The 27,549-nt window shown below is 47.1% G+C and overlaps 1 protein-coding gene across 1 annotated transcript in view; it reads left to right on the top strand.

Moving 5' to 3' along the window:
• The window catches only part of MTHFD1 (methylenetetrahydrofolate dehydrogenase (NADP+ dependent) 1, methenyltetrahydrofolate cyclohydrolase, formyltetrahydrofolate synthetase), a gene marked incomplete at its 5' end in the record, with an annotated part of 63,697 nt that extends 36,499 nt beyond the window's left edge, over positions 1-27,198 (top strand). The window contains 10 exons of the mRNA XM_015421794.1: positions 1,462-1,569; positions 1,681-1,755; positions 4,036-4,138; positions 8,375-8,451; positions 9,249-9,389; positions 9,831-9,899; positions 11,095-11,206; positions 13,168-13,307; positions 16,030-16,071; positions 27,094-27,198. Of these exons, the coding sequence (XP_015277280.1) occupies positions 1,462-1,569; positions 1,681-1,755; positions 4,036-4,138; positions 8,375-8,451; positions 9,249-9,389; positions 9,831-9,899; positions 11,095-11,206; positions 13,168-13,307; positions 16,030-16,071; positions 27,094-27,198 (972 nt within the window). The remainder of the gene's footprint in view (positions 1-1,461; positions 1,570-1,680; positions 1,756-4,035; positions 4,139-8,374; positions 8,452-9,248; positions 9,390-9,830; positions 9,900-11,094; positions 11,207-13,167; positions 13,308-16,029; positions 16,072-27,093) is intronic.
• Between the last annotated feature and the right edge of the window lie 351 nt (positions 27,199-27,549).

The following is a 27,549-nucleotide window of genomic DNA, read 5'->3' as shown; positions in this document are numbered from 1 at the left end:
ATACTGGGAATAAAGCACACAAGGGCTGTCACTTTTTGGCCCCTACTTGTGAGTGCTCTAATGTGCTTGGTTGGTCACTCCTGGTAACAGGATATCGGGCTGGATCAGTGATCTTCAATTCATGGGTTGTATAGCTGTACCTTCTGAGTCACAATTCCCTCTAGAACCATTTATTGCTCTCTCTTGGAAGGATGTTTTGCTCGAATGGGCGCACAGAGAGCAAGCTGACTCCTGCTTCTCTTTGCAAGCACATGGATGACGACAGGTCACTCGTCGGTAGGGTTGCAAGACGGTGCCTGGCAGCTGGCAGGAGGGCTGTTGAGGAAGTATCATCCTGGGAGAAAAATTAAAAAGAAAAACCTCATCTCCTTACAGGAAGTTCTAACCATAGAGTTCCTGGTGATTCCTAGAGCTACCCAGAAGTGACAAGGGCAGCTCTAGGCATCATCTGAAACTCCATGGTCAAAACTTCCTGTAAGGAGATGAGGCATTGTTTTTCTTTTAAAAAAATTTCTTCACAGGACCGTTCCCCTCCCTCAGTTTGGCCCCAGTTTCCGTCTCCTGATAAGGTGAGCTACAATTACCTGGAGCTACAATTACCTGGAGGTCTGCTGCCATAAGTGGACAAATGGGAACCCTCCTCAGTGGTCGGAGGACTCCTCCATGTCTCTGGCCCTTGGTTTGTTCCTCACTGTGGCTGCCTCCTTGTGTTTGGGTGGTATTTCCTCATGGTGCGCTCTCCTTGCCTTGACACTAGTGGTCATACCTGTTTCCCCCTTCCTTTTCATGTGACTCTGATGTCACATGACTTCCAATCACGTGCTTGCCGCTCAGCCAATCCTGTACTCTGTGGGTCTGGAAAGGGTTCCAGAGTTAGACGATGTGGTCAGCTGATCCTCTTAGTCTGGTTTAGGAAAGCTTGCATGTTGGGGGGCTTTATGCTCTCATCCATACGCAAGCAGAAAATTGCTGAATTGTGGGACCTTTTTTAGCCCCATGACAGCCCAGGCTAGCCTGATCCTCATCAGATCTCGGAAGCGAAGCAGGGTCGGTCTTCGTTAGAACTTGGATGAGAGACCACCAGGGAAGTCCAGGGTTGCTACACAGAGGCAGGCAATGGCAAACGACCTCTGAACGTTTCTTGCCTTGAAGACCCTACGCAGTCACCATAAGTCATCTGTGCCTGGGAAAGAGAAGTGTTTTTTCTTCTGTCACGTATCTTCAAAATGTCTGGAAGTTTTGCCAGGAGACATCAGTGAGGAGGAGGGCTCTGCTCTCCCTCGCTTCCTCCATTAGATAAGACACACGCAGAGCAATTTTCCACCTCTCCTCCAGGCACTCCGCTATTAATATTTATTTCTACAGCTGACAGTCCTGGTTCGGGGACTTAACGAGATTTGGAAAAGATAATCGTTGGCGTGTGTTTTCTTCTCCGACCCCCTTCTTCCTTTCTCCCCGTAGTTCAATCTCCATCTCACTGGTGACATTCATGCCATTACGGCAGCCAATAACCTGGTGGCTGCCGCCATCGATGCCCGCATTTTTCATGAAGCGACACAATCCGATCAGGTAAACACATTTCAAGTTGTCCGCCCGCCCTTGCACGTGCTGTACAATGTCAGTTTAACCAAAACGTATTGAGTGCCCTGCAGTGTCTAAATACACCCCTTGTTTTCCCAGGCTCTTTACTCTCGCTTGGTTCCTTCAGTCGACGGCGCCAGGAAGTTTTCCGATATCCAGATCCGGAGACTGCAGGTAAACACGTAGCTCCCCTTCTTCCAACATCCCCCCAAGATACACTTAGGGGTGTGTCTACCCATCATGTCTGTAAGTGCAGAACTGGGTATCTGGTGCAATTTTGGTTGTGTAATATACAAGACCAGGCAGTTCAGATACAGAGACAAAAGCAGGACCTGGAGGCCAGGTTTATGTATTGTTTTTTTTCACTTTAGCAACAAAGTGAAAAGTTACAGTCCTTCTGGGAAGGTGCACTTGACATACAAGGTGGAAAGAGGAGTGATCTGTCATTGGCTGATAGGCACAATGGGGTCTGCAGATTAAAAGGTAGAATATCCCCGATGGGGAGATACTGGGGATCAATGTTCCCTCTAAGCCGTGGAGTCTTGTGAACAACAATTCTACTTTGTGAGCTACTGGCATTAAAGTTGTGAGCGAGCAATTTGGCGGCCGCATAAATTAACTTGCTCTGGAGCCATCCTTCCTGAGCTAAGACAAAAATGTGTGAGTTAGAGGCCAAGAAACTGTGAGCTAGCTCACACTAACTCAGCTTAGAGGGAACACTGCTGGAGAATGGTCAGCAGGGGACAACTATTGTCTACAGGCCACTGTTGGACACAGGATGCTGGATTAGATGGACCATTGGTCTGATCCAGCAGGGCTACAGAGCCCATTTAAAGTACCGTAAAGGTTATGCTGAGGTAAAAATAGGCCTGCCAAGCCCCCGCTGGGGCTGAGAGATTCCCTTCCCCTAGGTCTTGTTGCCCGGAGAATTTTTTTAAAGTAACCTCAGATAGTTTATACAGGTGGCATTAAAGTTGTGAGCGAGCGATTTGGCTGCTGCATCAATTAACTTGCTCTGGAGCCCTCCTTCAGCGAAGACAAAAATGTGTGAGCTGGAGGCTAAGAAACTGTGAGCTAGCTCACACTAACTCACCTTAGAGGGAACACTGCCAGTGGGGAGTGGTCAGCAGGGGACAACTATTGTCTACAGGCCACTGTTGGACACAGGATGCTGGATTAGATGGACCATTAGTCTGATCCAGCAAGGCTACAGAGCCCATTTAAAGTACCATAAAGGTTATGCTGAGGTAAAAATAGGGCTGCCAAGCCCCCGCTGGGGCTGAGAGGTTCCCTTCCCCTAGGTCTTGTTGCCTGGAGAATTTTTTTAAAGTAGCCTCAGATATTTACTGGAAGTTTATACAGTAAGTGACAAAATAATTTGTGGGGTAGCTCTAGGAATCTACAGAAACTCTGTGGTTTTTACCATAGAGTTTCCAGTGATTCCTAGAGCAGCCTTTTATCACTTGCTCTTACTCCTTGGGAACTTAGTGGGTGAAGGTTTTCCTGCTGCCATGAGATTGGATCCTGGGGATCCTTTACACTTATGGGGACACTTTCCTGATGTGGCAGCCATTTTGCATGAGTGGAAGGTTTTCTTGAACCAGAAAAAAGGCTGCTACTAGTAGAAGAGATCTATAATGCCCACCCTTATGGGGGTACCTGGTGGGAAAAAATTCCTGCTCAGTCTGCTGATATGGGGAGCAGGGTTAGAGTAAAGGCCAAGAACACTTGCTATAGCTGGTTTTCCACAGGGAACATTCAGGCTCACGAGAAACTCTGCCATTTTCTTCAGCACAGACATGTTTTACAGTGAACATGCATCCTGCAAGTATATGGACACATCTTTTTGTAAGAAAGAGTTGATGCACGTACACTTTAAAAATTGGAGACCGGTACCTGTATAAATGCAGCATTTAAATTGTGCATTCAACTGTTCATGCATTGGGCATGACACAAGAATTACCCAATGCATGTACAAAGAAAAATTGTGTACCCAGAAGCTCTGTTCAGATTTCAGTGAATGCACATACAGTTCATGCAGTGTACACTTGGGTTTCATTTGACATGCATTGAGTAATTCTTGTGTTACATTCAATGCATGCACAGCTGAATGTACAATTTAAACCCTACATTTGTCCAGGTACTGGTCCCTGTTTTATTTTTAGCATACAGATATTGATCCTGTCTTACAAACAGATGTGATGCATTATACTTTTACATGCGTTCACTAGAACATGTGTACAGAGCTCATCTTTCAGGTTTTCATCTGTAAACCGTGCCTAGCTTGTGGTAGATTTCTGCCCAGATGTTAATCCTCTGGAATAGATCCATTTCTCCCTTTGTTTTGTTTTTGAAAATACTCCGAGGAGATTGCTTCGTGGTCCTTTTCCTGTAACACTCTCTTCTTTTTGTTCTTTCCCCATTCCCCTCCTTTTTTTTCTTTTCTCTCTCCAGAGATTACGTATTAACAAAACGGACCCAGACACTTTGACGGCAGGCGAAATAAAGAAATTTGTGAGACTGGATATTGATCCAGAGAGCATAACGTGGGCAAGAGGTATCCAGGCAAAAATAATTGAAAGAAAAGGAATCCAGAAAATGTCTCAAGGGGCAGGGGGATGAAAGGTCTTTTATGGGCAAGAATGCTGGGTGGAAGTTGAAAGTACCTGACGGTTACTGAAACTGACTTTAAATGACGGTTGGCGAGCAGACTTTCAGAAATCAGTCCATCCCAACATTATGTACTGAAGTTACCGTTTTCTATGAGAAATACAATAGAGGAGGTGGAAAAGGAGGACAGGATCATGCCAGTTTGGTGTAGTGGTTATGTGCGCGGACTCTAATCTGGGAGAACCGGGTTTGATTCCCCACTCCTCCACTTGCACCTGGCTGGATGACCTTGGGCAAGCCATAGTTCTGTCAGAGCTGTCCTTGAAAAAAGACCAGTTCCTCTCACAGCTCTCTCAGCCCCATCTACCTCACAGGGTGTCTGTTGTGGGGAGGGGAAGGGAGAGGAGTTTGTAAGCTGCTCTGAGACACCTTCGGGTAGTAAAGGGTGGAGTATAAATCCAATCTCCTCCTCCTCCTCCTCCTCTTCTTCTTCTCACTAGAATTCCCTGCCAGAGGACGTAGTGGTGGCCAGAGGCACAGACAGCTTTAAAAATGGTCAGGGGTGGCCATACTTGCTTAACCTCTAACAGCCACTTAGAATAAACATCAGATGTTTGAGAGCTGCAAGACATGAACAAATATCACACACATGTTTTTATCGAAAAATATGCAAATTTGCTTTTTATTCACATTAAATTTGACTATGTGAAAGAGCCTCATGTGGCTCCAAGCTGCAGTTTGGCCACCCCTGAGATAGATTGATGGAGGACGGGTCTATCAGTGGCTACTAGCCATGGTGGGTGCCTAAAGGGAACCTCCATGTTCAGAGGCAGCCAACCTCTGGATCCCAGAGCCAGGAGGCAACATCAGGGGAAGGCCTTGGCCTCTGTGCCCTGTTGTTGGCCCTCCAGAGAAACCGGTTGGCCCCTGTGTGAGACTACCTCATGGCTCTGGAATTCAGAGGTTTAGTGCCTCTGAATGTGGAGGTTCGCCTCAGTCACCATGCCTAGTAGCCACGGATAGATTAATGGAGGATAAGTCTATCTAATCCCCTTTAAAAACTGCTTGTTCCTATGGCTATCACTTTATCCTCTGGCAGCAGATTCCACATTTTAACCACTCTCTGTGTAAAGTAGTATTTCCTTTTGTCAATTCTGAACCTACTGCCCATCACTTTCGTTGGATGCCTTTGAGTAAATGAGCCGATTGGCCCAAAAGCAAGCAGTAAGTGAAACCGAAAGTTTGCAAGAAAGCCCATCTACTTGATTCAAGTCTGGTTGCGCCTTAAAAGACCAACAAGATTTTCAGGGTATGAGCTTTGGAGAGCCAAATCTCTCGAAAACTCACTCCCTGGAAATCTCGCTTTCCTCTAAGGTGCTACTGGACTTGAATCTAGCTGTTCTACTGCTACCCTCTGAAATTATCCGTCAGCTTAGATATGGAAATCTTCACTGTCGAGAGGCATGCATTTGGCAGTTCGGAAGTCGTCGCCTTGTGGTCCGTTAATCAGCGGCATGCTGAGAGAAGCTGATTTGTTATTTCCGTGTAGCTCTCCAAACTTGAATCTTTCTGCTTTTTTTGAGCTTACCAGGGAAAAAACCAGAGAAAGGCAGGGAAGGGGTGTCAACGCTTCCCTTTCAAGAGACTTTTAAAATGCATATAATTTCCTGCCATTTCCGAAGAAATGTATTCCTGAAAGTCTGGCTCTTGCCGTGTTAATGGGACTCAGTCTTATTTTATTCCATAAGCAGCAGCAGCTTCTGAAGACTTAGACAGGCTCAGCTAACATGAATGTGCGCAAGTCAGGCATCCAACGGTGCGATCCTTCCTGGCTCTAAAATAGTAAAAAGCCCAGTAGCACCTTTAAGACTAACAAACTTTATTGTAGCATAAGCTTTCGAGAAATACAGCTCTCTTCGTCAGATGCATTTTTTGTGTGAATTTTATTGTGATTTTTATTCATACATAAGAACATAAAAAAGCCAGTGTTGGATCAGGCCAGTGGCCCATCCAGTCCAACACTCTGTCACACAGTGGCCAAAAATACCAGGTGCCATCAGGAGGTCCACCAGTGGTGCCAGGACACTAGAAGCCCTCCCACTGTTGCCCCCCCCCCCAAGCACCAAGAATACAGAGCATCACTTGCCCCAGACCCAGAGTTCCCATCTATACCTTGTGGCTAATAGCCATGTATGATACTGTATTAACTGTATTGTACGAATGTGGTTTTGTTGTGCACCGCCCTGAGCCCTATTGGGGAATGGGAGGTATAAAAACAAAATATAATAATAATGATGATCAGGGCTATTTTTGGGCAGGAACGCACAGGAACGGCGTTCTGGCTGGCTCCCAAGTTGGCCACGCCCAGCAGGAACTCATTAGCATAATAGGCCACACCCAACAGCAGAAACTCATTAGGATTGGCTACATTAGGGGTGTGTGGCCTAACATGCAAAGGAGTTCCTGCTACAAAAAAGCCCTGGGTTTTGACAACAAACAAGGTAAACAATAACAAGCAAAAGGTGGGTGTGGCTGGATGACCACACCTCTGGTAACATGGGGGTGCGGCCTAATAGGCTAATGAGCTGTGCTGTCAGGGGTGTGGCCCAATATGCTAACGGGTTTCTGCTGTTGGGTGTGGCCTATTATGCTAATGAGTTCCTGCTGGGCTTTTTCTACAAAAAGAGCCCTGATGATGATGATGATTTGAAATGTGGCACTGGAGGAGCGTTTTACGGATACCATGAACCACCAAAAAGATGTTGTCTGGACCAAGATTACCCCATGGTTTTCGTGGGAGAATGTGGATTTGAAATCAAGTCTTCGTTGTCTGAGACGTCCGTGCTACAAGTAGACATGGTCCAGGGCACCGATCAAGATGGACAGCCGTGTTAGTCTGTCCGTAGCAGTAGAAAGGAGCAAGAGTCTAGTAGCACCTGAAAGACTAACAAAATGCATGGCAGGGGAGGAGCTTCCATGAGTCACGCGGCTCACTTCTTCAGATACAGCTATAATAGGAGTCCGCCTGTCCTATTTATTAGAAAGTGGAGTGACTTCAGATGCCGAATTACATTAGCAAGGAACAGCAAAGAACACACCACTGACTGAAAATAAACGCACAAGCAAAATAGCAAGTATATAATAATCATATAAGCATAACAGCAAGTATAATATGAATCAATTGGCCAAGGTGCAATAATAAAGCATAATAGAAGCACAGTCTACGGTCTTTCCATGTGTCATAGAAGCAAATATCAGAGTCCAAATTGAAGTGTAAGTCATCAAATTTTCTGAGCCATAAAAAGCCGACACGTAATCCGGATGCCTGATGCCGCGTTTCGAATAATTCTTATTCAAGCATGGCTGTAATGGGACCCAATCTCAAAAGCTGGCATATACTAAACCAGAATGGTCAGTCAAGGAGGATTAAGGGTCCCCCCCTTTTTTTGGCTGCTGGAATGACATTAGCAGGTGAATGACAATAGCAGGTGAATGACAACAGCAGGCGTGATTGGACTTAGGTGAGATATGCAGAGGGGTAATAGGTGTGGAGAAATCAGCATTGGCAATGAGACTGGGCACAGTCCTTCCTGTTTTGGTTTAAGCATTCACGTTCCATTCATGAAGCTGGATGGGAACAAAGCTCTGTTTGAATAGAATGGGAAACTGGAGGCGATGGCTTAAGCATTTTGGATCTCTGTGGCCTGCTCGCCACTCTTCCAGAAAGCCCTTCCCACGTTCATCTGCTTGGTTGGGGTCTCTTGTGAGTTTCTAAAGTTTTCCTTCTCATTGCCCACAGATTCATAGTCCTAAGAACTGCTGGGGGGGGGGCACGTTCTCCTTTTATTCTTTTTTTAAAAATAGATCAGGCTAGCTGAAGTTCTCGAAACGCTGAATTATTAAACCGAACACTTCCCACAACTGCCTCCTGGGCCCCTGGTAATGTCCGTAGGCTTTGCCCAGCCCTGCCCAGAGGAGCCCCCCCCCCCCCCAATGCCTGGATAATTCAGACGAGCAAATGGCTTGAGTTCTTTTGTCAAAGTTGACGTCTTCTGCCTTGGAGTGCTAAGACATTAGTCTCTCGCCCTCTGCACGTACAAAATGGCTCCTGTCTCTCTCTTTTTTAAATAGTTCTGGTGTGCACTCATTCTCTCTTTTTCTCCCCCCCTTTCTGCTTGCACAGTGTTGGACACCAGTGACCGGTTTCTGCGGAAGATCACTATCGGCCAGTCTCCGACAGAGAAAGGGCATAGCCGCACAGTAAGTGTCTTTGCTTTCGCCCTTTGGGATTCTTTGCTTTTTAGAAAAACAAGGCTGTGAACAGGACCTTTTTTCCCCTCTTACATCTTCAGCAACTTTGTTAGCCTTGAGCAAAGTTCTCTAAGAGTTTTTTTCTGCGACTCTGTTCAAGGAAACTGTTCTTTCCCAGTTAAATTTTTTTGTTTTCTTAAAAAAGTGGGATACAGAAGGGAAAAAGGGTAAGGGAAAGTGTAAATTCATCAGAAGTTATCAAATATCATGAATAGTTGCGTACAAGTAGAATCAACTGTATTAAAAATATATTGTCCAAGTATAGAAGCAGCAAATAAAGCATCATTATCACAGTGTGCAGGAATAGGTGCTCTCTTTGAAATAAGAAACAAAATATTTCCGAATATCCAGCAACAGTCTAATAAAAAAAGGAAACTGCTCTTGACCCTTTGCTAGATGTTTTCCCTCCTTTCTGTTTTATTTAACTGCCTCTTCTGGCGTCTCTTGAGAGTCAGTTTGGTGTAGTGGTTAAGTGCGCGGACTCTAATCTGGGAGAACCGGGTTTGATTCCCCACTCCTCCACTTGCACCTGCTGATGTGACCTTGGGTCAGTCACAAGCTCTGGCACAGCTGTCCTTGAAAAAGAGCAGTTTGTGTCAGAGCTCTCTCAGCCCCACCCACCTCACAGGGTGTCTGTTGTGGGGAGGGGAAGGGAAAGGAGTTTGTCAGCCGCTCTGAGACTCCAAGTGAAGGGCTGGGTATAAATCCAATCTCTTCTTCTTCTCTCCTTCTTCTTCTTCTTCTAGACGCAGTTTGACATCACGGTAGCCAGTGAGATCATGGCTGTTTTAGCGCTCACGGACAGCCTGGAAGATATGAGGAGACGCCTGGCCCGAATGGTGGTCGCTTCCAGTAGGGAAGGTATCCCAGTTACCACAGAAGATCTGGTAAGTTGGCCATCATCTTGCCAGAAAGGAAGTCTGGGATAAAAGTTGCAGGGGTTGACTCGAAGAAGCGCAAAAGCTCTGATTCTAGGCCCAAGCAAGTTGGCTTGGAGTTTGTAGGGCAATTCCAGTGAAATCTCTTGGATTTCGATGTGAGGCTCAGCAACTTAAACCTACATGATCTGAGCCCACTGTGTACATACCCTAAAGTGTGTGTTCTCTCTTCAGACTTCTCATGTGCAGAGAGAATCTAACAAAGCCCCACTCTGGAGTTCCACTGTTTGGTGAAAGCTACCAGAGGCGGGGCCTTGTCTGCGATGGCCCCTGTATTGCAGCAGGTGCTTCTACAGAAGAGAAGCAGTTCTGAATAAACAGGAAGATAAAAAGATAAAGGCCTGGGCAGAAATGTCATTGGAAATAACCGTTCGTCCTTCTTTCCTTTAGGGAGTGAGTGGTGCTCTAACGGTTCTGATGAAAGACGCTATTAAGCCAAATCTCATGCAGAGTTTGGAGGTAGGTGCATATTCTGTGTTAGGAGATGGCTGTGCATCAGAATATTGTCCAGAGGGGTGGCCTTTTGCGAGGTGGCAGGAATAAGTGGTCGGGGATGCTCTTCCTGCATTGAGCAAGGGGTTGGATTAGGTGGCCTGTTATAGTCCCTTCCAACGCTGTGATTCTACGAAATGTATCCTATAGAGAATCAGGGTGGAGTTGTAGAGAGTCAGTTTGGTGTAGTGGTTAAGTGCGTGGATTCTAATCTGGGAGAACCGGGTTTGATTCCCCACTCCTCCACTCGCACCTTCTGATGTGACCTTGGGTCAGCCACAAGCTCTGGCACAGCCGTCCTTGAAAAAGAGCAGTTTGTGTCAGAGCTCTCTCAGCCCCACCTACCTCACAGGGTGTCTGTTGTGGGGAGGGGAAGGGAAAGGAGTTTGTAAGCCGCTCTGAGACTCCGAGTGAATGGTGGGGTATAAATCCAATCTCCTCCTCCTCCTCCTCCTCTCTCTCTAAGGAAACCACCATTAAGGTGTCCAGATTTTATGCTCTATCTCATTTAACAAAAAAGCCCCTGGTTAAATTTCTTCTTCTCCTTCTTCTTCTCCTCCTCCTCCTCTTCTCCTCCTCCTCCTCTTCTTCTTCTTCTCCTTCTTCTCCTTCTCCTTCTCCTTCTTCTTTTATTTATTTAAACTATTTCTATTCCACCTTCACTTCTTAGACTCAAGGTGGTTTAGAGTCAGAGAGCTCTCTCGACATAACCTACCTCGGAGTGCTGTTGTGAGCACAAAATGGAGGAAGATAGTTTTTTGGAGGAGGGGCAAGATAAAATGTGATGTGTGTGTGTGAATTCTGTGTGGGGCAGGGGTGATTCCTATTTCCCCCTTCCCTTTCAAGGCCTCAACCATCCTAAAATGTTTCAAGCTGCAGTCTTATTTACCAGGGAGTAAATCCCATTGGAGACAAATGAGAATCACTCCTGGTTACATGTGCATAGAATCGTGTGGCTAAACCACGGGTGCAGGGCCAATAAATTCCTATACGTCTACCTTCCAAGCGACATAATGTATGGTGATTGCAGGGAGGGGCGGCTTGGAACCTCCTCCCTAATCAGCATACATAGGGAGATCTTGATATAGGCTCTCCCGGTGTTTTGGAACGGCTTTTCTTAATTCATTTTTGCCATGTCTTTGCTGCCTCTTTTCTCTGCCAGGGCGACCCGGTGTTCGTCCACGCTGGGCCGTTTGCCAACATCGCTCATGGCAACTCTTCCGTCCTGGCAGACAAGATCGCCCTCAAGCTGGTTGGCAAGGAAGGGTTTGTGGGTAAGTCGTGAGGACCTCTGGCCCTGATAGTCTGTTTTTGTATGTGTGTGCTGACGGAGAAGTACGCTGCAGCCTAGAAATGACATCGATACTCCAGAAATTGGGACGGCATTCTGCCTGTTAAACCAATCTCGTCACACCCTGGAGCTAAGCAGGTCAGCCCTGGTTAGTACTTTGATAGGAGGACCACCAAGGAAATGCAAGGTTGCTATGCAGAGGCAGGCAGTGACAACCCACCTCTGAACGCCTCTTGCCTTGAAAACCCCATGAGGTTGCCATAAGTCAGCTGCAACTCGATGGCAAAAAAACACACCCAGCAAGCACCCTGCCTGTGAACGGGGTCGATTTCAAAGAAGAAAGGTGCCGGGGGCAATGATCCCTCTAAGCTGTGGAGTCTTGTGAGCAGAAATTCTACTTTGTGAGCTCCTGGCATTCAAGTTGTGAGCGAGCGATTTGGCTCCCGCATGAATCGGTTTGCTCTGGAGCCGTCCTTCCTGAGCAAAGACAAAAACGTGTGAGCTGGAGGCTCAAAAACTGTGAGCTGGCTCACACCAACTCAGCTTAGAGGGAACACTGGCTGGGGGGGGATGAGGCACTGAACTCCAAGCACAGAGCCTTTCAGTGCTATGCAAATGGCTGTGGACGGAGCAAGACAGAAGGCTTCCCATCCTGCACCTCTGCTAGACTGTTGCACCTAAAGGGGGCAGAGACTGGGAAAGCCAAGGAAGCAGCGGGGGTCTCTTCCAGTCCCCTGGAAGCTGAGAGAATGGGGCTTGGAAGGCCAGTTTCATCACAGAGCTCCTTTGAGGAAGGGTGGGATAAAAGAGAATAAAAAATTCCCAGGTGTTAAGAGACCAGGTGGGGGTGTTCAGAAGCCCGGCTGTCCACCGTTTCTTTTCTCTTTTTGCTTTGTCAGGAATACGATGAGCTTTTTATGGGCTTTCTGGGGGGCTCTTGCTGCAGTTGTCCATATAGCATTCTCGCATTTGCCATTGTATTGTTCAGTTGTTCAATCGTTAGGCCTCTTTTGTTTTTCTTTTCTAGAGCCAGTTTGGTATAGTGGTTAGGAGCGCGGACTCTAATCCGGGAGAACTGGGTTTGATTCCCCACTCCTCCACATGCAGTTGCTGGTGTGACCTTGGGTCAGTCACAAGTTCTCTCAGGAGCAGTTCTCAAAAGAGCTCTCTCAGCCCCACCTCCCTCACAGGTGGTGAGGGAAAGGGAAAGGAGATTGTAAGCCACTCCGAGACTCCTTCGGGTGGAGAAGGGCGGGGTATAGTATCCCATTCTAGACAATATAGAGTTAAACAAATTCGATTGGGAAAACATAACGGAAGCTAAATACAAATTGATGCTTTATTGTGAATAATATAACCAATTTAGCTTTCCCTATTTTGCCTATAACGTAATGCTCTTAGTGTACAATATTAAAACATGCTTGGATTTATATGCATTACTAAACCTTATTGGACATAAACAAACTCTACCTGTAATGATACGTTTATTAAGTTTATCTTCAACCCTAATGTCATGTCAAACTGTTTATATTGTTGTATTATTAAAATCAATAAAATTTCTTTTAAAAAAAAGAAGGGCGGGGTATAAATCCAACCCTCCTTCTTCTTCCATATTAAGTATCAGCCCATTGATGCATTAAGTTCAGAGTACTGTCTATTACGATGGACTCTCCAGGGTCTCAGGCAGAGGTCTTTTGTATCACCAGATCCTCCTACTTGGAAACGCCTGGGACTGAACCAGGGACCTTCTGCGTGCAAAGCATAAACTCTACCCCTTTGCCTCCGAGTGAAGGGAGGGGTATAAATCCCCCCCCTCCCCCTGACTCTTCAATACAAAAGGCGGAATAATATTGAAAGTAACTTTGGGGCAAAGAAGTCACAATGGGGCCATCTGATTTCTGTGCTCATCTGATATAATGACTTTTTTTTTTGTTCTGCCTGCAGTGACAGAAGCTGGCTTCGGAGCGGATATAGGCATGGAGAAGTTCTTCGACATCAAGTGTCGGTACTCTGGCCTCCAGCCCCACGTGGCCGTCTTGGTTGCCACCGTCCGAGCTCTAAAGATGCACGGTGGAGGGCCCACGGTGAGCACCGGATGATCCTCTTCACCCCTTGTCGGCTCTTCGAGTCTGTGAGAACCAGGGTGGTGGAGTGCTTAGAGCGCCAGACTAGAACCTGGGCAAACCCGTTCAAACCCCGACTCTCCCATGGAAGCGTGCGAGGTGACCCTGGGCCAGTCTTACCCTCTCAACCTAACCTACCTCGCAGGGTTGTTGTGAGGATAAAATGGAGGACAGGAGAACAATGTGAGCTGCTTTAGGGAGAAAGGCTTGGGTGTAAATGAAGTAAATAAATAAATTGCGTAGAAGAGCGGATGCAGGAGCACCTTAAAGACTAACAGAATTTGTGGCAGGGGAGGAGCTTTCGTGAGTCACGGCTCACTTCTTCAGAGATCTGAAGTGTATCTGAAGGAGTGAGCCATGACTCACGAAAGCTCCTCTTCCGCCACAGATTTCCTTAGTCTTTAAGGTGCTCCTGGACTCTTTTCTACTGCTACAGACAAACGATCACAGCTCCCCATCTTGATCTAAATTAATCATGGTTAGTGACCTGCTGGATTCAAAACCAGGCCAACGTAAAGGAAAGACCAGTTGATTCCGCAAAAAGGACAGTGGACCTAGTGACATAAATCACTACATTAACCAAAGGGAGGGACCCTCTCTGCTCCAGTTGCTTTCTTCTCCCACCAAACCTTTTGACTTCTCAAAGGTGCATCACAGGCAGTGTTCCCTCTAAGCTGAGTTAGTGTGAGCTAGCTCACAGTTTTTGAACCTCCGGCTCACACATTTTTGTCTTAGCTCAGGAAGGACGGCTCCGGAGCAAACTAATTGATGCAGTAGCCAAATCGCTCGCTCACAACTTTAATGCCAGTAGCTCACAAAGTAGAATTTTTGCTCACAAGACTCCACAGCTTAGAGGGAACATTGATCACAGGGTGTCTGTTGTGGGGAGGGGAAAGGAAAGGAGACTGTAAGCTGCTCTGAGACTCTTTTGGGTAGTGAAGGGCGGGGTATAAATCCAACCTTGTCTTCTTTTTTGCTGCTATGTGTAGTCCAATAGGCTGCTAAAACTCTTTTGATGTAGCAGAAGAAGAAGAGATTGGATTTATACCCCGCCCTTCACTACCCAAAAGAGTCTCAGAGCAGCTTACAGTCTCCTTTCCTTTCCCCTCCCCACAACAGACACCCTGTGAGGTAGGTGGGGCTGAGAGAGCTCTGAAAGAAACTGCTCTTTTTCAAGAACAGCTCTTATCAGACCTATGGCTTGCCCAAGGTCATCCAGCCAGGTGCAAGTGGAGGAGTGGGGAATCAAACCCAGTTCTCCCAAATTACAATGCACACACTTAACCACTGCACCAAACTGGCTCTCTAATGTTTAGTGCCCTTGTATGTCTTGGAGCCAGCGCAGTTTGTTGATTTTAATGTGGTACAGCCCCCTCATTTGACTACCACCTAAGAACACACGTGGTCAGAAGGACTCATGTGCTTAAAACCTTTTCAAGCATGGATACTAGGTTTCTCAAGTCAGGAAAGCTGAAAAGGCAATGGGGGAAAGGGACAAGATGAAGACAGATTCTTCTTAGGGGCGGGGTCCCTGGCTCACTGATCCTTTGCTAATGAGATCTTCCGTGTGCTGCTAGCGGCCTTCTTCACAGACTGGCGTGTCTCTTTGGTTTCTGCACCTGGTGCTGAAAACGGCACATCCCTCAGGGCTGTGAACAGCTCTTTGCGAATTAACGAGCAGAAAACAATTACTGTTTAGTACGTTGTGCTAATAAGGACCAAGCTCTTGGGCTTGCACACAGCTGAGCCCAAATGCACAACCTTTTGTCGTGTCCTTGTATAGGAATTTCACACATTGTCCCCCCCTTCTTGGGAGGCTTGTTTAGAAAGGCTTGCAGGTAGACTTGGCAGTCAAATTGCAATACACAGGAAATTCATTCCCCCCACTTCCATGTCTGGGGCAGTAATAATAATAATTATTATTATTGTATGGCGTTGTGTGTGGTATAGCCAAGAGATCCTAGGATTGTCAGGCTGCCTGAACTACAATGGATGGCTTCAAGAGGGAATTAGATAAGCATTTGGAGCAGAGGTCCATCAGTGGCTATTAGCCACAAGGTATAGATAGGGACTCTGGGGCAAGGGATGCTCTGTATTCTTGGTGCTTGGGGGGGTCAACAGGGGAAGGGCTTCTAATGTCCTGGCCTCACTGGTGGACCTCCTGATGGCACTGGTATTTCTGGCCACTGTGTGACACAGAGTGTTGGACTGGATGGGCCTTTGGCCTGATCCAACATTGGCATCTCTTATGTTCTTATGTATGTTCTTATGTACTAGTGCTTTTTAGTGTTATGCACCACTAGGTGGCAAGATGGATTTCTTTTTGGGGCTGAGAGAACTCTGAGATAGCTGTGACTGACCCAAGGTCACCCAGCTGGCTTCATGTGGAGGAGTGCAGAGTCAAACCCGGTTCTCCAGATTAGAGTCTGCTGCTCTTAACCACTACACCACATTGGCTGTCTTTGGGGCAGCGATGCTCTGTATTCTTGATGCTTTGGGTGCAACAGTGAGAGGGCTTCTGGAGTTCTGGCCCCACTGCTGGACCTCCTGATGGCACCTGGTATTTTTGGCCACTGTGTGACACAGAGTGTTGGACTGGATGGGCCATTGGCGTGATCCAACATGGCTTCTCTGATGTTCTGTTCACACGCACAATTAATACTTTTTTCTTGCTCTTTGCCAGGTCACAGCCGGGGTCCCCTTGCCAAAGGAATACACAGAAGAGGTAAAAATGGCTTGCTTTTAGTAGAAAGAAAAATTCAGCAGCATCTTGACAACTACCTATGTTTATTTCAGTTGGAGCTTTCATGGGTCACAGCTAGGTCACCAGCCTCCAGGTGGTGGCTGGAGATCTCCTGGGATCACAACTGATCTCCAGGCAACAGGGATCAGTTCCCCTGGAGAAAACGGCCGCTCTGGAAGGTGGACTCTATGGCATTATGCCCTATTGAAGTCCCTCCCCTTCCCAAACCCCGCCCTCCCCAGGCTCCACACTCAAAATTCTCCAGGTCTTTCCCAACCTGGAGCTGGCAACCTTGGTCCCCACCCCACTTTGTCAGATAGATACAAGTGGACTTTGACCCACAAAAGCTCATATTGAAATAAATGTTGTTAGCCTTCTAAGGTGCCTCTGGATTTTTGTTTTATTTTACTATGACAGACTTTTAATTGATGCATTTATGAGTCTTTAATTGCTTCGATTGATGCCATTTATTGGTTTTTGCTTTCATACATCAGGGTCTCATACCGATCTGGCCTATGTAGGGGTAGGGGTGGAGAATCCTTCCTCCCTAAGCAGAGGGTGAGATGGTGTTTCTTCTTTGATTGCTGCTAGGAGAGGGAGGGGGCGTAGCCCAGTGGTGCAGCCTCTGTTTGGCATGCAGAAGGTCCCAGGTTCAATCCCCAGCATCTCCAGTTAAAAGGACCAGACAGTAGGTGATGTGAAAGACCTCAGCCTGAGACCCTGGAGAGCCACCGTCAGGCTGTGTAGGGGCTGTAGGTCAGTGGCAGAGCCTGTGCTTGGCATGCGGAAAGTCCCCGGTTCAATCCCCAGCATCTCCAGTTAAAAGGACTAGGTAGTAGGTGATGTGAAAGACCTCAGCCTGAGACCCTGGAGAGCCACAGTCAGACTGTGTAGGGGCTGTAGGTCAGTGGCAGAGCAGTCAGACTGTGTAGGGGCTGTAGGTCAGTGGTAGAGCCTCTGCCCAGCATGCAGAAGGTCCCCGGTTCAATCCCCGGCATCTCCAGGTGAAAGGGCCAGGCAGTAGGTGATGTGAAAGACCTCAGCCTGAGACCCTGGAGAGCTGCTGCCGGTCAGAGTAGACGATACTGACCTTGATGGACTGAGGGTCTGATTCGGTATAAGGCACCTTCATGTGTTGAAGATTCAAAGCAGTCTCAGTGCCATACACATGGTGTGGTCCCTAAAGGCACTGTATGTGTGAACGTTCCGGCACTTGTTGTGAAAAGACTTATATGGTGGAGAGAGGTTGTGGCTCAAGGCCAGGGGGTGTAGGGTCCATCTCTACCCAGGGCTGGCTCACTCACTAGGCGAACTAGGCGATTGCCTAGAGTGGGCTGGCCCTTAGGGGCGCCAAACTGCACCCGGCCCCGTACTCTGGGAGTTTCTTTATTATTTGTGTTTTTCATTCTTCCTGTTTTCATGGGATGAAGATGGCACAGTTTGGGCCAAGGCATATCAGAACACTGCCCTTTGCCGCTCTTCTCTTTTTTGGTTTTAATTGCAATGTCAATTTGCAAGTTATAGCAAGCAAAGAAAAGCTGAAAGAGACTCCGAGGGTCCTCAGTCAGACGAAGATGGGGTTCTTGCCTGGAGAAATCCATCCCAAAACGGAAGCTGGAATAATGCTGTGTTGAGAGATCACACTGCAGCTTTTTCAGTCTGTTTCTCCCCTTTCCCCAGGTCCAGTTACCTTGGGCATGAATATCTAGGTCTAGGTGGAACACGGGGCTCTGTTAGCATGCCCAGTGTCGGTGTGGTATAATGGTTAGAGTGTTAGGACTAGAATCCAGGTGCCCAGGGTTCGAATCCCTACTCTGCCGCAAATCTCGCTGAGTGACTTTGGGCCAAACCCTCTTCCCTCAGCCTCACTTACCTCACAGGGTTGTTTCTGTGAGGAGAAGAAGAGTTGGATTTATACCCCGCCCTTCACTCATAGTCTTAGAGCAGCTTACAGTCTCCTTCCCTTCCTCTTCCCGCAACAAATTTAGAGTCCAGTGGCACCTTTAAGACCAACAAAGTTTTATTCAGGGTATGAATATTTGAAAAAGTGTGCGTGGACACAAAAGTTTATACCCAGAATAAAACTTTGCTGGTCTTAAAGATGCCACTGGACTCTAAATTTGTTCTACTGCTTCAGACCAACATGGCTGACCTCCACCTGGATCTGTCTCCCCACAACAGACGCCCTGTGAGGCAGGTGGGGCTGAGAGAGCTCTGAGGGAACTGTGACTGACCCAAGGTCACCCAGCTGGCTGCATGTGGAAGAGTGGGGAATCAAACCCAGCTCTCCGGATTAGAGTCCACCGCTCTTAACCAGTACCCCGAACTGGAAGGGAGAACCATATGGGCGGCCCTGAGCAACTTAGAGGGTAGACAGGATAAAAAATATACCAGATAGGATAAAAAATGTTCCAAAGAGATGGCTGGTGAGCGTGCAGGATGGATAGGTGTCCTCTCTCTCTCTCTCTCTCTCTCTCTCTCTCTCTCTCTCTCTCTCTCTCTCTCTGTGTCTGTCTCTGTGTCTGTGTCTGTGTCTGTGTCTGTGTCTGTGTCTGTGTGTCTGTGTGTGGTTTTCCGGCAGCCAAGAACTTGCTTGCTAAGGGGAGATGTAACGTTCCATTTTTTACAAGGAGCTGGAAATGCTTGCTCTTCCTGTAAGTGACCCCCACCATGGCACTCTGCCCTCCCTTTTCTTCTGCGAGCCCGCATAATTCTTCAAGCACTTAGCTTTTGTCACTGTCTTCTCTTGCCTCTTCACTGCTACAGCGGTGTATTTGAAGAAAACGGCCCATTGGCCGGGGCGGATTGGCTGCTTGACTTTGGGGGAAATTTCCTGGTGGGCTGCCAAGCTCTACTGGAGTAGCATGTCAGGCTGCCTACCTCCAGATGGGGCCTCTTGGGATTACGAGTCAGCTCCGGGCCACAGAGATCTGTTCCCCTGGAGAAAAGAGCTGCCTTGGAGAGTGGATTCTGTGGCGTTGGGTTTGCTGAGGTCCATCCCCACCCCAAACCCTGCCTTCCTCAGGCTCCACACCCAATAAGAACATAAGAGAAGCCAATGCTGGGTCAGGCCAATAGCCCATCCAGTCCAACACTCTGTGTCACACAGTGGCCAGAAATACCAGGTGCCACCAGGAGGTCCACCAGTGGGGCCAGGACACTAGAAGCCCTCCCACTGTTGCCCCCCCCCAAGCACCAAGAATACAGTGCATCACTTGCCCCAGACTGAGAGTTCCTATCTAGACCTCCTTGTGGCTAAGAGCCACAGATGGACCTCTGCTCCATATGCTTATCCAATTTATTACATTAGGCTCTTTTACCACCCTCCCTGCAAGTGGGCTCAGGGCGGTGCACAACAAATTCATATAAAATACATATAAAATTAGGGATCCCCCCCCCCCGGCGCACCCACGTCACCAGGAAGTGATGCAAGCACACTGCCCGACATGCTCATGTCACTTTCGGATGACCTTGGTGCGTTGGGAGCAGGGCCCAGTGCCACCCGGAAGTGACACAAGCATGTTAGGGGGGCGACTCACTCGTGTAACTTTCAGATGATGCGGGCATGCTAGGGGCAGGGGCCCGACGCCACCCAATCTGGTTCAGTTCGGGTGGGTTTTTTGCTGGGGGTTCGGTTCGGGTCTCGGTTCAGGACCATTTGGCTCATGAGTCCCGAACCGAAGAAGGCTTTCCCCGTCTGTGCCCACCCCTATATAAAAGACATTAAATAATCTAAAAATATAATTCCATAAAACCCAACATCACATGTCGCTGTAATACAATTATGCCCCCCTCAATTTACATTAAGAATGGGAGGAGAGGTGAAAGCAGTTAAAGGAGGAGGAGGAGATTGGATTTATGCCCCTTCACTCGGAGTCTCAGAGCAGCTTACAAACTCCTTTCCCTTCTCCTCCCCCACAACAGACACCCTGTGAGGAAGGTGGGGCTGAGAGAGCTCTTTCCAGAACTGTCCTTAGGAGGACAGCTCTGACAGAAGTATGGCTTGCCCAAGGTCATCCAGCAGCTGCATGTGGAGGAGTGGGGAATCAAACCAGGTTCTCCCAGGTTGGAGTCCGCACACTTAACTACTACACCAAATTGGCTTGGTGCTTGGTGGGCACTCGGAAAGGTGTTGCCCGTGGGCACCACGTTGGGGACCCCTGAACAAGGACAGCTCTGACAGAACTATGGCTTGCCCAAGGTCATCCAGCAGCTGCAAGAGGAGGTGTAGGGATTCAAACCTGGTTCTCCCACATTAGAGTCGACACACTTAACCTCTACACCAAACTGACACTCCGGCTAGTTGTCAAAAACCGATTAAAACCGTTGCCGTCCTCAGCCATATGCTTGGCGGAACTTCTCTGCCGTGTAGGCCCTGCAGAATTGTAACCGATCCCGCAGGGCCCTGATGTTAATAGGCGGAGAGTTCCACAAACATTCAGGCAGGTTTGGCTCCTGAGGCAGCTTAGGCGCGCGAATGAAACCATGAACCCTGAAAATATCCTTGACAAAAGCAGAGCGGCGCTTAGAAAGAAACCCAGCGAAGTCTGTTTAAAAATAGATTATGTAACAATGGCAGATGTAAAAGCAAGCGCGTAAAGCAAACAGAGACGGTGTTGTCTTAAAAAATACACAAAGCTGGTCGTATCAGCCCAGAGCGTTAGCAAGAACATAGCGGCCTAAGGTGTAAGCGCTAACGTGTACAAAAAATAAAAGCAAATGTCCTAAAAAAACCAGTAGAAATGCTAACAGAAAAACAAAGAAGAAGAGGAGAAGAGATTGGATTTATATCCCGCCCTTCACTACCCAAAGGAGTCTCAGAGCGGCTTACAATCTCCTTTCCCTTCCCTTCCCCACAACAGACATCCTGTGAGGTAAAAGAAGAAGAAGAGATTGGATTTATATCCCGCCCTTCACTACCCAAAGGAGTCTCAGAGCGGCTTACAATCTCCTTTCCCTTCCCTTCCCCACAACAGACATCCTGTGAGGTAAAAGAAGAAGAAGAGATTGGATTTATATCCCGCCCTTCACTACCCAAAGGAGTCTCAGAGCGGCTTACAATCTCCTTTCCCTTCCCTTCCCCACAACAGACATCCTGTGAGGTAAAAGAAGAAGAAGAGATTGGATTTATATCCCGCCCTTCACTACCCAAAGGAGTCTCAGAGCGGCTTACAATCTCCTTTCCCTTCCCCTTCCCACAACAGACACCTTGTGAGGTAGGTGAGGCTGAGAGAGCTCTTAACAGAAACTGCTCTTTTTCAAGGACAGCTCTTATCAGAACTACGGCTTGCCCACGGTCATCCAGCCAGGTGCAAGTGGAGGGGTGGGGAATCAAACCCGGTTCTCCCAGATTAGAGTCCGCACACTTAACCACTACACCAAACAAAAATAAAATGTAGGCTGAGGACACTTCCACACAGGAGTGTGAAATAGGACCCTGCTACAGCAAGTTGAGTTGGGCAGCAAGTTGCATCAGCAAGTTGAGTTGGGCAGAAACAGTGCCCCCATGCCCCACTCTTGCTCTGTATGCTACTTCCACCGCCCCCTAGTCCTCCCCACCACGGCCTGGAGCCCCCTTCCCCCATTCCCTTTCCCTGCTGAGCCTCACTGCAGTGCTATAGCACAGCTCAACTGCGTGGAGAAAGGCCCTTTAAAGGGCTGAAAAGGGGAGAAGGTGGAAACGTGAGACTACATTTTTTGCACTTGAGCTCTTTACAGGGAGAATGAACCTTCATGTCTGAATACCTTACTGCTTAAATCCACACCGAGAAAGTGATATAAGAATAGTGTGAACTAGAAAATTACTAAGATCCACTGTGGATGGAAGGACATCGTAATAATGCCTCAGCGGTAAGGAAATGCATGATGGTTATAGAGCTGTCGTTGCCACCATAGTCTTGGGAATGTAGAATTCCCAAGACTAGAATGTTAGAACGGATAAAAGGAAGTCCTTCTTCACCCAAAGCGTGATTAACACGTGGAATTCACTGCCACAGGAGGTGGCTGCGGCTACAAGCATGGACGGCTTCAAGAGGGGATTGGATAAACATATGGAGCAGAGGTCCATCGGTGGCTATTTGCCACAAGATATAGATCGGAACCCTCAGTCTGGGGGCAAGAGATGCTCTGTATTCTTGGTGTTGAGGGGTCAACAGTGGGAGGGCTTCTAGTGTCCTGGCCCCACTGCTGGACCTCCTGAGGGCACCTGGTATTTTTGGCCACTGTGTGACATGGAGTGTTGGACTAGATGGGCCATTGGCCTGATCCAACATTGGTTTTTCTCTTATGTTCTTACATTTGCAGTCTGTCTGCTTGTTGGAAGCCGCACTGAGCCTTGTTTGTGGGGAATGGAGCAGGATACAAACGGAAGGAAGGAAGGAAGCTCAGTGCTGCCATTTTGAAGGGGGAGCCTAACTCCACACCTCTCTCCATACTGGCTGGGGGGCAGAACGTTCAGACAAGTGCTCTGCCCGCAGCCACCCCGCACTGTCCCTTTTAAACCAGATTAAAATGGGTTTAAAAATTAAAGTTTATTTTTAATCTGGCTCAGAGTGTGTAAACACAACAGCTGGACGTGTCGTTGGCAGAGGCTACCTGGGTGTGCCCAAAGGTTGCAAGGGACTTCCCGTGGCCTGCGCAGTCTGAGATATATAGCAAACTTGCCGAAACCTAGGAGTTCAAATGGAGTACTCAGCCGCTTCTGTTGAGCTAAGATTGTAGCCGAGAGGGAAGCCAGCGTGGTAGAGCCCGATCTCGGAAGCCGAGCAGGGTCAGAACTTGGGAGGGAGGCCACCAAGGAAGACGCTGCAGTGGAAGGCCTTGGTGTTGTACATATTAGATTCCATGTCAAAAATGAAGTCAAATGAGGAGGAAGTTCTTGTATTTTATTGTAATGAAATATGGAAAACAGTTAGGCTAAAGGACCCATCAAAACTGACCACTTTCTTCTCAGCATAATCAGGAAACATGCCTCAATTAATAGGAAAACAATTAGACCAAATAGTTAACTAAAAATTGACAACTTTCTTCTTTTTCTTCTTCATCTTCTTCTTGAGCATATTCTGAACATATTCAGGAAATACATGATATTTTATACATGGACTGACATCATCAAGAAAACAATATTCAAACAGCGTAATTGGTTAGAAAAGACAGTGGTAATTTGAGTAATAATCCTCTGATTGGCCAGATATAAAGAAACATATCTACGTCAAACTAAGTGTTTACTTAACCCAACCTAAATGATAATGGGCAAGGATTCTTCATATCAGACTAAAATCTTATCTGACCCAGACATTGAAAGGTTTGCCCTAAGAACTACAGAATCATGAACTTTATACCTCTTATGTTGTCTGCTAGCAATATCAGACCTACAAGAGGAAAGCCTTTTATATAACAGGCCATTCTAACATCCTAATAAAATATTACTTAAAGAATAAATCTATAAAAACCAGAGAAGTATGAATATGAACAATCAAGAAGGAAAAAGCTATATATGAAAATCTTTATATTCCCATTCATACTACATTGGCAAACCACCTCTGCTTCTCGCTCACCTTGAAAGCCCCGCTCTGGGGCTGCCATAAATCGACAGCACTTATATACAGACAGATCGTGTCAGATCTCAGAAGCTAATCAGGGTCGGTACTTGGATGGGAGACCACCAAGGATGGCTCTGCAGAGGAAGGCCATGGCAAACCACCTCTGCTTCTCACTTGCCTTGGAAGCCTCTTGCTGGGGTTGCCATAAGCTGACAGCACTTATATAAGAACATAAGAGACGCCAATGTTAGATCAGGCCAAAGGCCCATCTAGTCCAACACTCTCGCCTCGCTCACCGATCTGTGGCTTCCCCCTGGCATCTGATCATGCCGGGGAGCAATTGCACGGCGGCTCGGGGGGTCTGTCTGATCCCGCCACCGCGCTTCTCTTTTGATGCGGCTCAAAAAAGCCTCACTTCAGCCGCACCTTTTCCCCCAGTGTGACCGGGGCCGTAATATCACTGGCTGACACAGACTCATATACAAAAATAACTAGAAGAAACCAACTGCGAAAAAGCACCAACAAATATTAATAAACTTTTATACAAAAAGAATTATATTTTTCTAGTGTTTTGTAATTTTGTCTCAGTCTTTTGTTGCAATATTCCAAAAGTGGTATCAAAGACTTATTAGTATCAAAATCTTATTTGTATTTTATATACAATAACAATATTACCGCAATATAAACCACAATGTACAATCACTATTATAGTGTCAACAATTGGAATGAATTCCTATACCATCATAAATTGTGCTTACAAAATAATGTGGTATAATAAGTCCTTAAGTGATTCTCAGCAAGGTGATAATTTAAGGGCAAGATCCATGAAAAGTTCACGAACTTCCAAATGCAATCATATATCTCTGGTATACAAGTACAAATATGTTCCTTGGCAGTTCTTGTCAAAGACATGCCGGCTTGTGGAGACTTTCTGTTTGCACCCTATAAACAGCATTTCTGTATGATCGTTATTTTTAGGAGTTGGCAGTTCTAAGAAAGCGTGCAACCTTCAGTTCCCTCTTGGCTGAGGAAGGTCCCAAAATGGGAGAAACTTCCTGGAAAATCCCATCTTTGAACATCGGAGAAGCATAGTTGTACTTGCATACCAGAGATATATGATATACCTGATCTGTATTTGTATACCAGAGATATATGATTGCATTGCACAACTGGAAGCTCGTGAACTTTTCCTTGGATTTTGCCTTTGAGTTGTTACCTTGCTGAGAGTCACTTATGGACTTAGTATATTGTACTGTGTGACAGACTTCACGTTCCTGGGATCCCAGATCACCGCAGACTGTGACAGCAGCCATGAAATTAAAAGAAGCCTGCTCCTTGGGAGGAAAGCGATGGCGAACCTAAACAGCATGATAAAAAGTAGAGACATCACCCTGCCAACAAAAGTGCGCATGGTCAAAGCAATGGTATTCCCAGTAGTAATGTACGGCTGCGAGAGTTGGACTATAAGGAAGGCCGAGCGCCGAAGAATAGATTCTTATGAACTATGGTGCTGGAGAAGACTCTTGAGAGTCCCTTGGACTGCAAGAAGATCAAATCAGTCAATCCTAAAAGAAATCAACCCTGACTGTCCCCTGGAAGGCCAGATAATGAAACTGAAGCTCAAATACTTTGGCCACCCAATGAGAAGGGAGCACTCACTGGAGAAGACCCTGATGCTGGGAAAGATTGAAGGTCAAAGAAGACGGGGATGGCAAAGGATGAGATGGTTAGACAGTGTCATCGACGCAACGAACATGAAATTGAGCCAACTTCAGAGGACGGCGGAAGACAGGAGGGCCTGGCAGGAGCTGGTCCATGGGGTCGCGAAGAGTCGGACTCGGCTGTGCGACTGAACAACAACAACAACAACATATTGTACTATTTTGTAACCACAATGTATGATGGTATAGGAATTCGTTCCAGTTGACGACACTATAACAGTAATTGTACATTGTGGTTTATATTGTGATAATATTGTTATTGTATAAGACTTTGATACAACTTTTGGAATATTGCTGCAAACGATTGAGACAAAATTACAAAACACTAGAAATAGTGTACTTGGTTGTTTTCATTCTTTTTGTAATATTCAAGTATGATCCTCTTTATTGTTCATAGTCCCAGCCCATGGGGCCTCCAACTCGGAGCTTGCTGGCTGTTATCCTTTATAAAATTTATATCTCCGGTACCTGCCGTTTGTTTTATAGCACACATGGCCGGGCCCGACAAAGTGACATTTATGTCAGATCCGGCCCTCATAACAAATGAGATTGACATCTCTGGAGCAGACCATACTGTCCTTGATGGACCAGGTCTGATTCCGTATAAGACAGGTGCATGAGTGTTCACGGATAAATAGGTGGGAAGCATTCAACTTCTAGAAACTTCCTGATGACCGTTGGAGCGGTTCCTCTGGAATAGGCTTCCTCGGGAAGTGGCGAGCTCTCCTTCTTTGGGGGTTTTCAAGCAGGGGCTCGATGGCCATCTGACAGCAATGATGATTGTGTGAACTTGGGCAGATCACGAGAGGGATGGCAGGAAGGGTTGCCTCAGTGCTTAGTTCTTGCGGCCCTTTCTTACACGTGCCCAGGGAAATGCCAATCGCCACTGTGGGGTCAGGCAGCCATTTTTCTCCAGGCCAGTTTGGCCAGGGATCCTGGAGGTTTTTTGTCATCTTCTGGGCATGGAACAGGGGTCACTGAGGGTCAGTCTTCCTTCCCTCTAAGCTGAGTTAGTGTGAGCTAGCTCACAGTTTTTTAGCCTCCGGCTCACACATTTTTGTCTCAGCTCAGGAAGGAGGGCTCCAGAGCAAGCTAATTCATGCAGTAGCCAAATCACTCGCTCACAACTTTAATGCCAGCAGCTCACAAAGTAGAAGTTTTGCTCAGAAGACTCCACAGCTTAGCGGGAACATTGCTGAGGGTGTGTGGGGGGGGAGGTATTTGTGAATTTCCTGCATTGTGCAGGGGGGTTGGACTAGATGACCCTGGAGGTCCCTTCCAACTCTCTGATTCTATGATTTTGGTGTTAATGCCTAGTTCACCCCATTCCCTGTGCGTCACAGAGAAAACAAGTTTTCATTTTCCACAGTGCTTTTTATCGAGTGGCTTCTCTTCAGAGGCTACACGGCCCTGACTCCTTTTCTTTGAGTCGCTGGGGGATGAAGTTGTTAGAAGGGGGGAAAATATTTTTTATTTCAGTCGTTCTCCGGAGTTGTGCCTCTTTTTTTCCTTTGAAGTGTGTTTCATCTTCCCTGCGAAGAAGGAACTGGCGTTTCTGAAATGAGGCACTTTGGGCTCTGCTGTTCTTCCGATTCTTTTGTCAAGCTTTTTGCTTTCATTTTCGTGCTTTTGTTGTTTAGCGGTGGTTAATATACTTTTTTTACACAGCGGGTGGCACAGAAGCCCCGACGATATTGCTGCTGGAACTAACCCTTTTCGTTTTTCCGTCTCCCTCCCTACAGAACCTTCAGCTTCTGGCAAAGGGCTGTTGTAACTTGAGCAAGCAGATCCAGAATGCCCGGACCTTTGGCGTCCCAGTCGTGGTGGCGGTCAACGCCTTCAAGTAAGTGGGGACCCACGAACCACCCACGAGATGCAGCATTACGTATGGCAAGGAGACAGCCTTGAGACACCTGGTTTTTTGGGGGGAAATTCCCCATTTTCTCCTCACAGCAGCCCTGGGAGGTCGATTAGGCCAGTGAGCTTCATGGCTGAGATTTGAATCTGGCTTTCCCAAGACCCAGCCTGACATTCTGACTGCTATACGTCTCTTGCTCTGGCATAATCATAGACAGGCCCATAGCTGTGGGGGCTTTTGGGGGCTCCTCCCCCTTTCTTAAAGGCACAGCCCCACAAGAATTTCTACTGTAAATGTTTTTTTCAGTCATTTAAAAATATTTTTAGAAGGCAGAGTGGGA

Source organism: Gekko japonicus, unplaced genomic scaffold, assembly GCF_001447785.1.
Source record: "Gekko japonicus isolate JY-2015 unplaced genomic scaffold, Gekko_japonicus_V1.1 scaffold4932, whole genome shotgun sequence".
Lineage (NCBI taxonomy): Eukaryota > Metazoa > Chordata > Lepidosauria > Squamata > Gekkonidae > Gekko > Gekko japonicus.
Note: the sequence above shows the minus strand (reverse complement) of the source record. Positions and strands in the feature narration are given on the sequence as shown.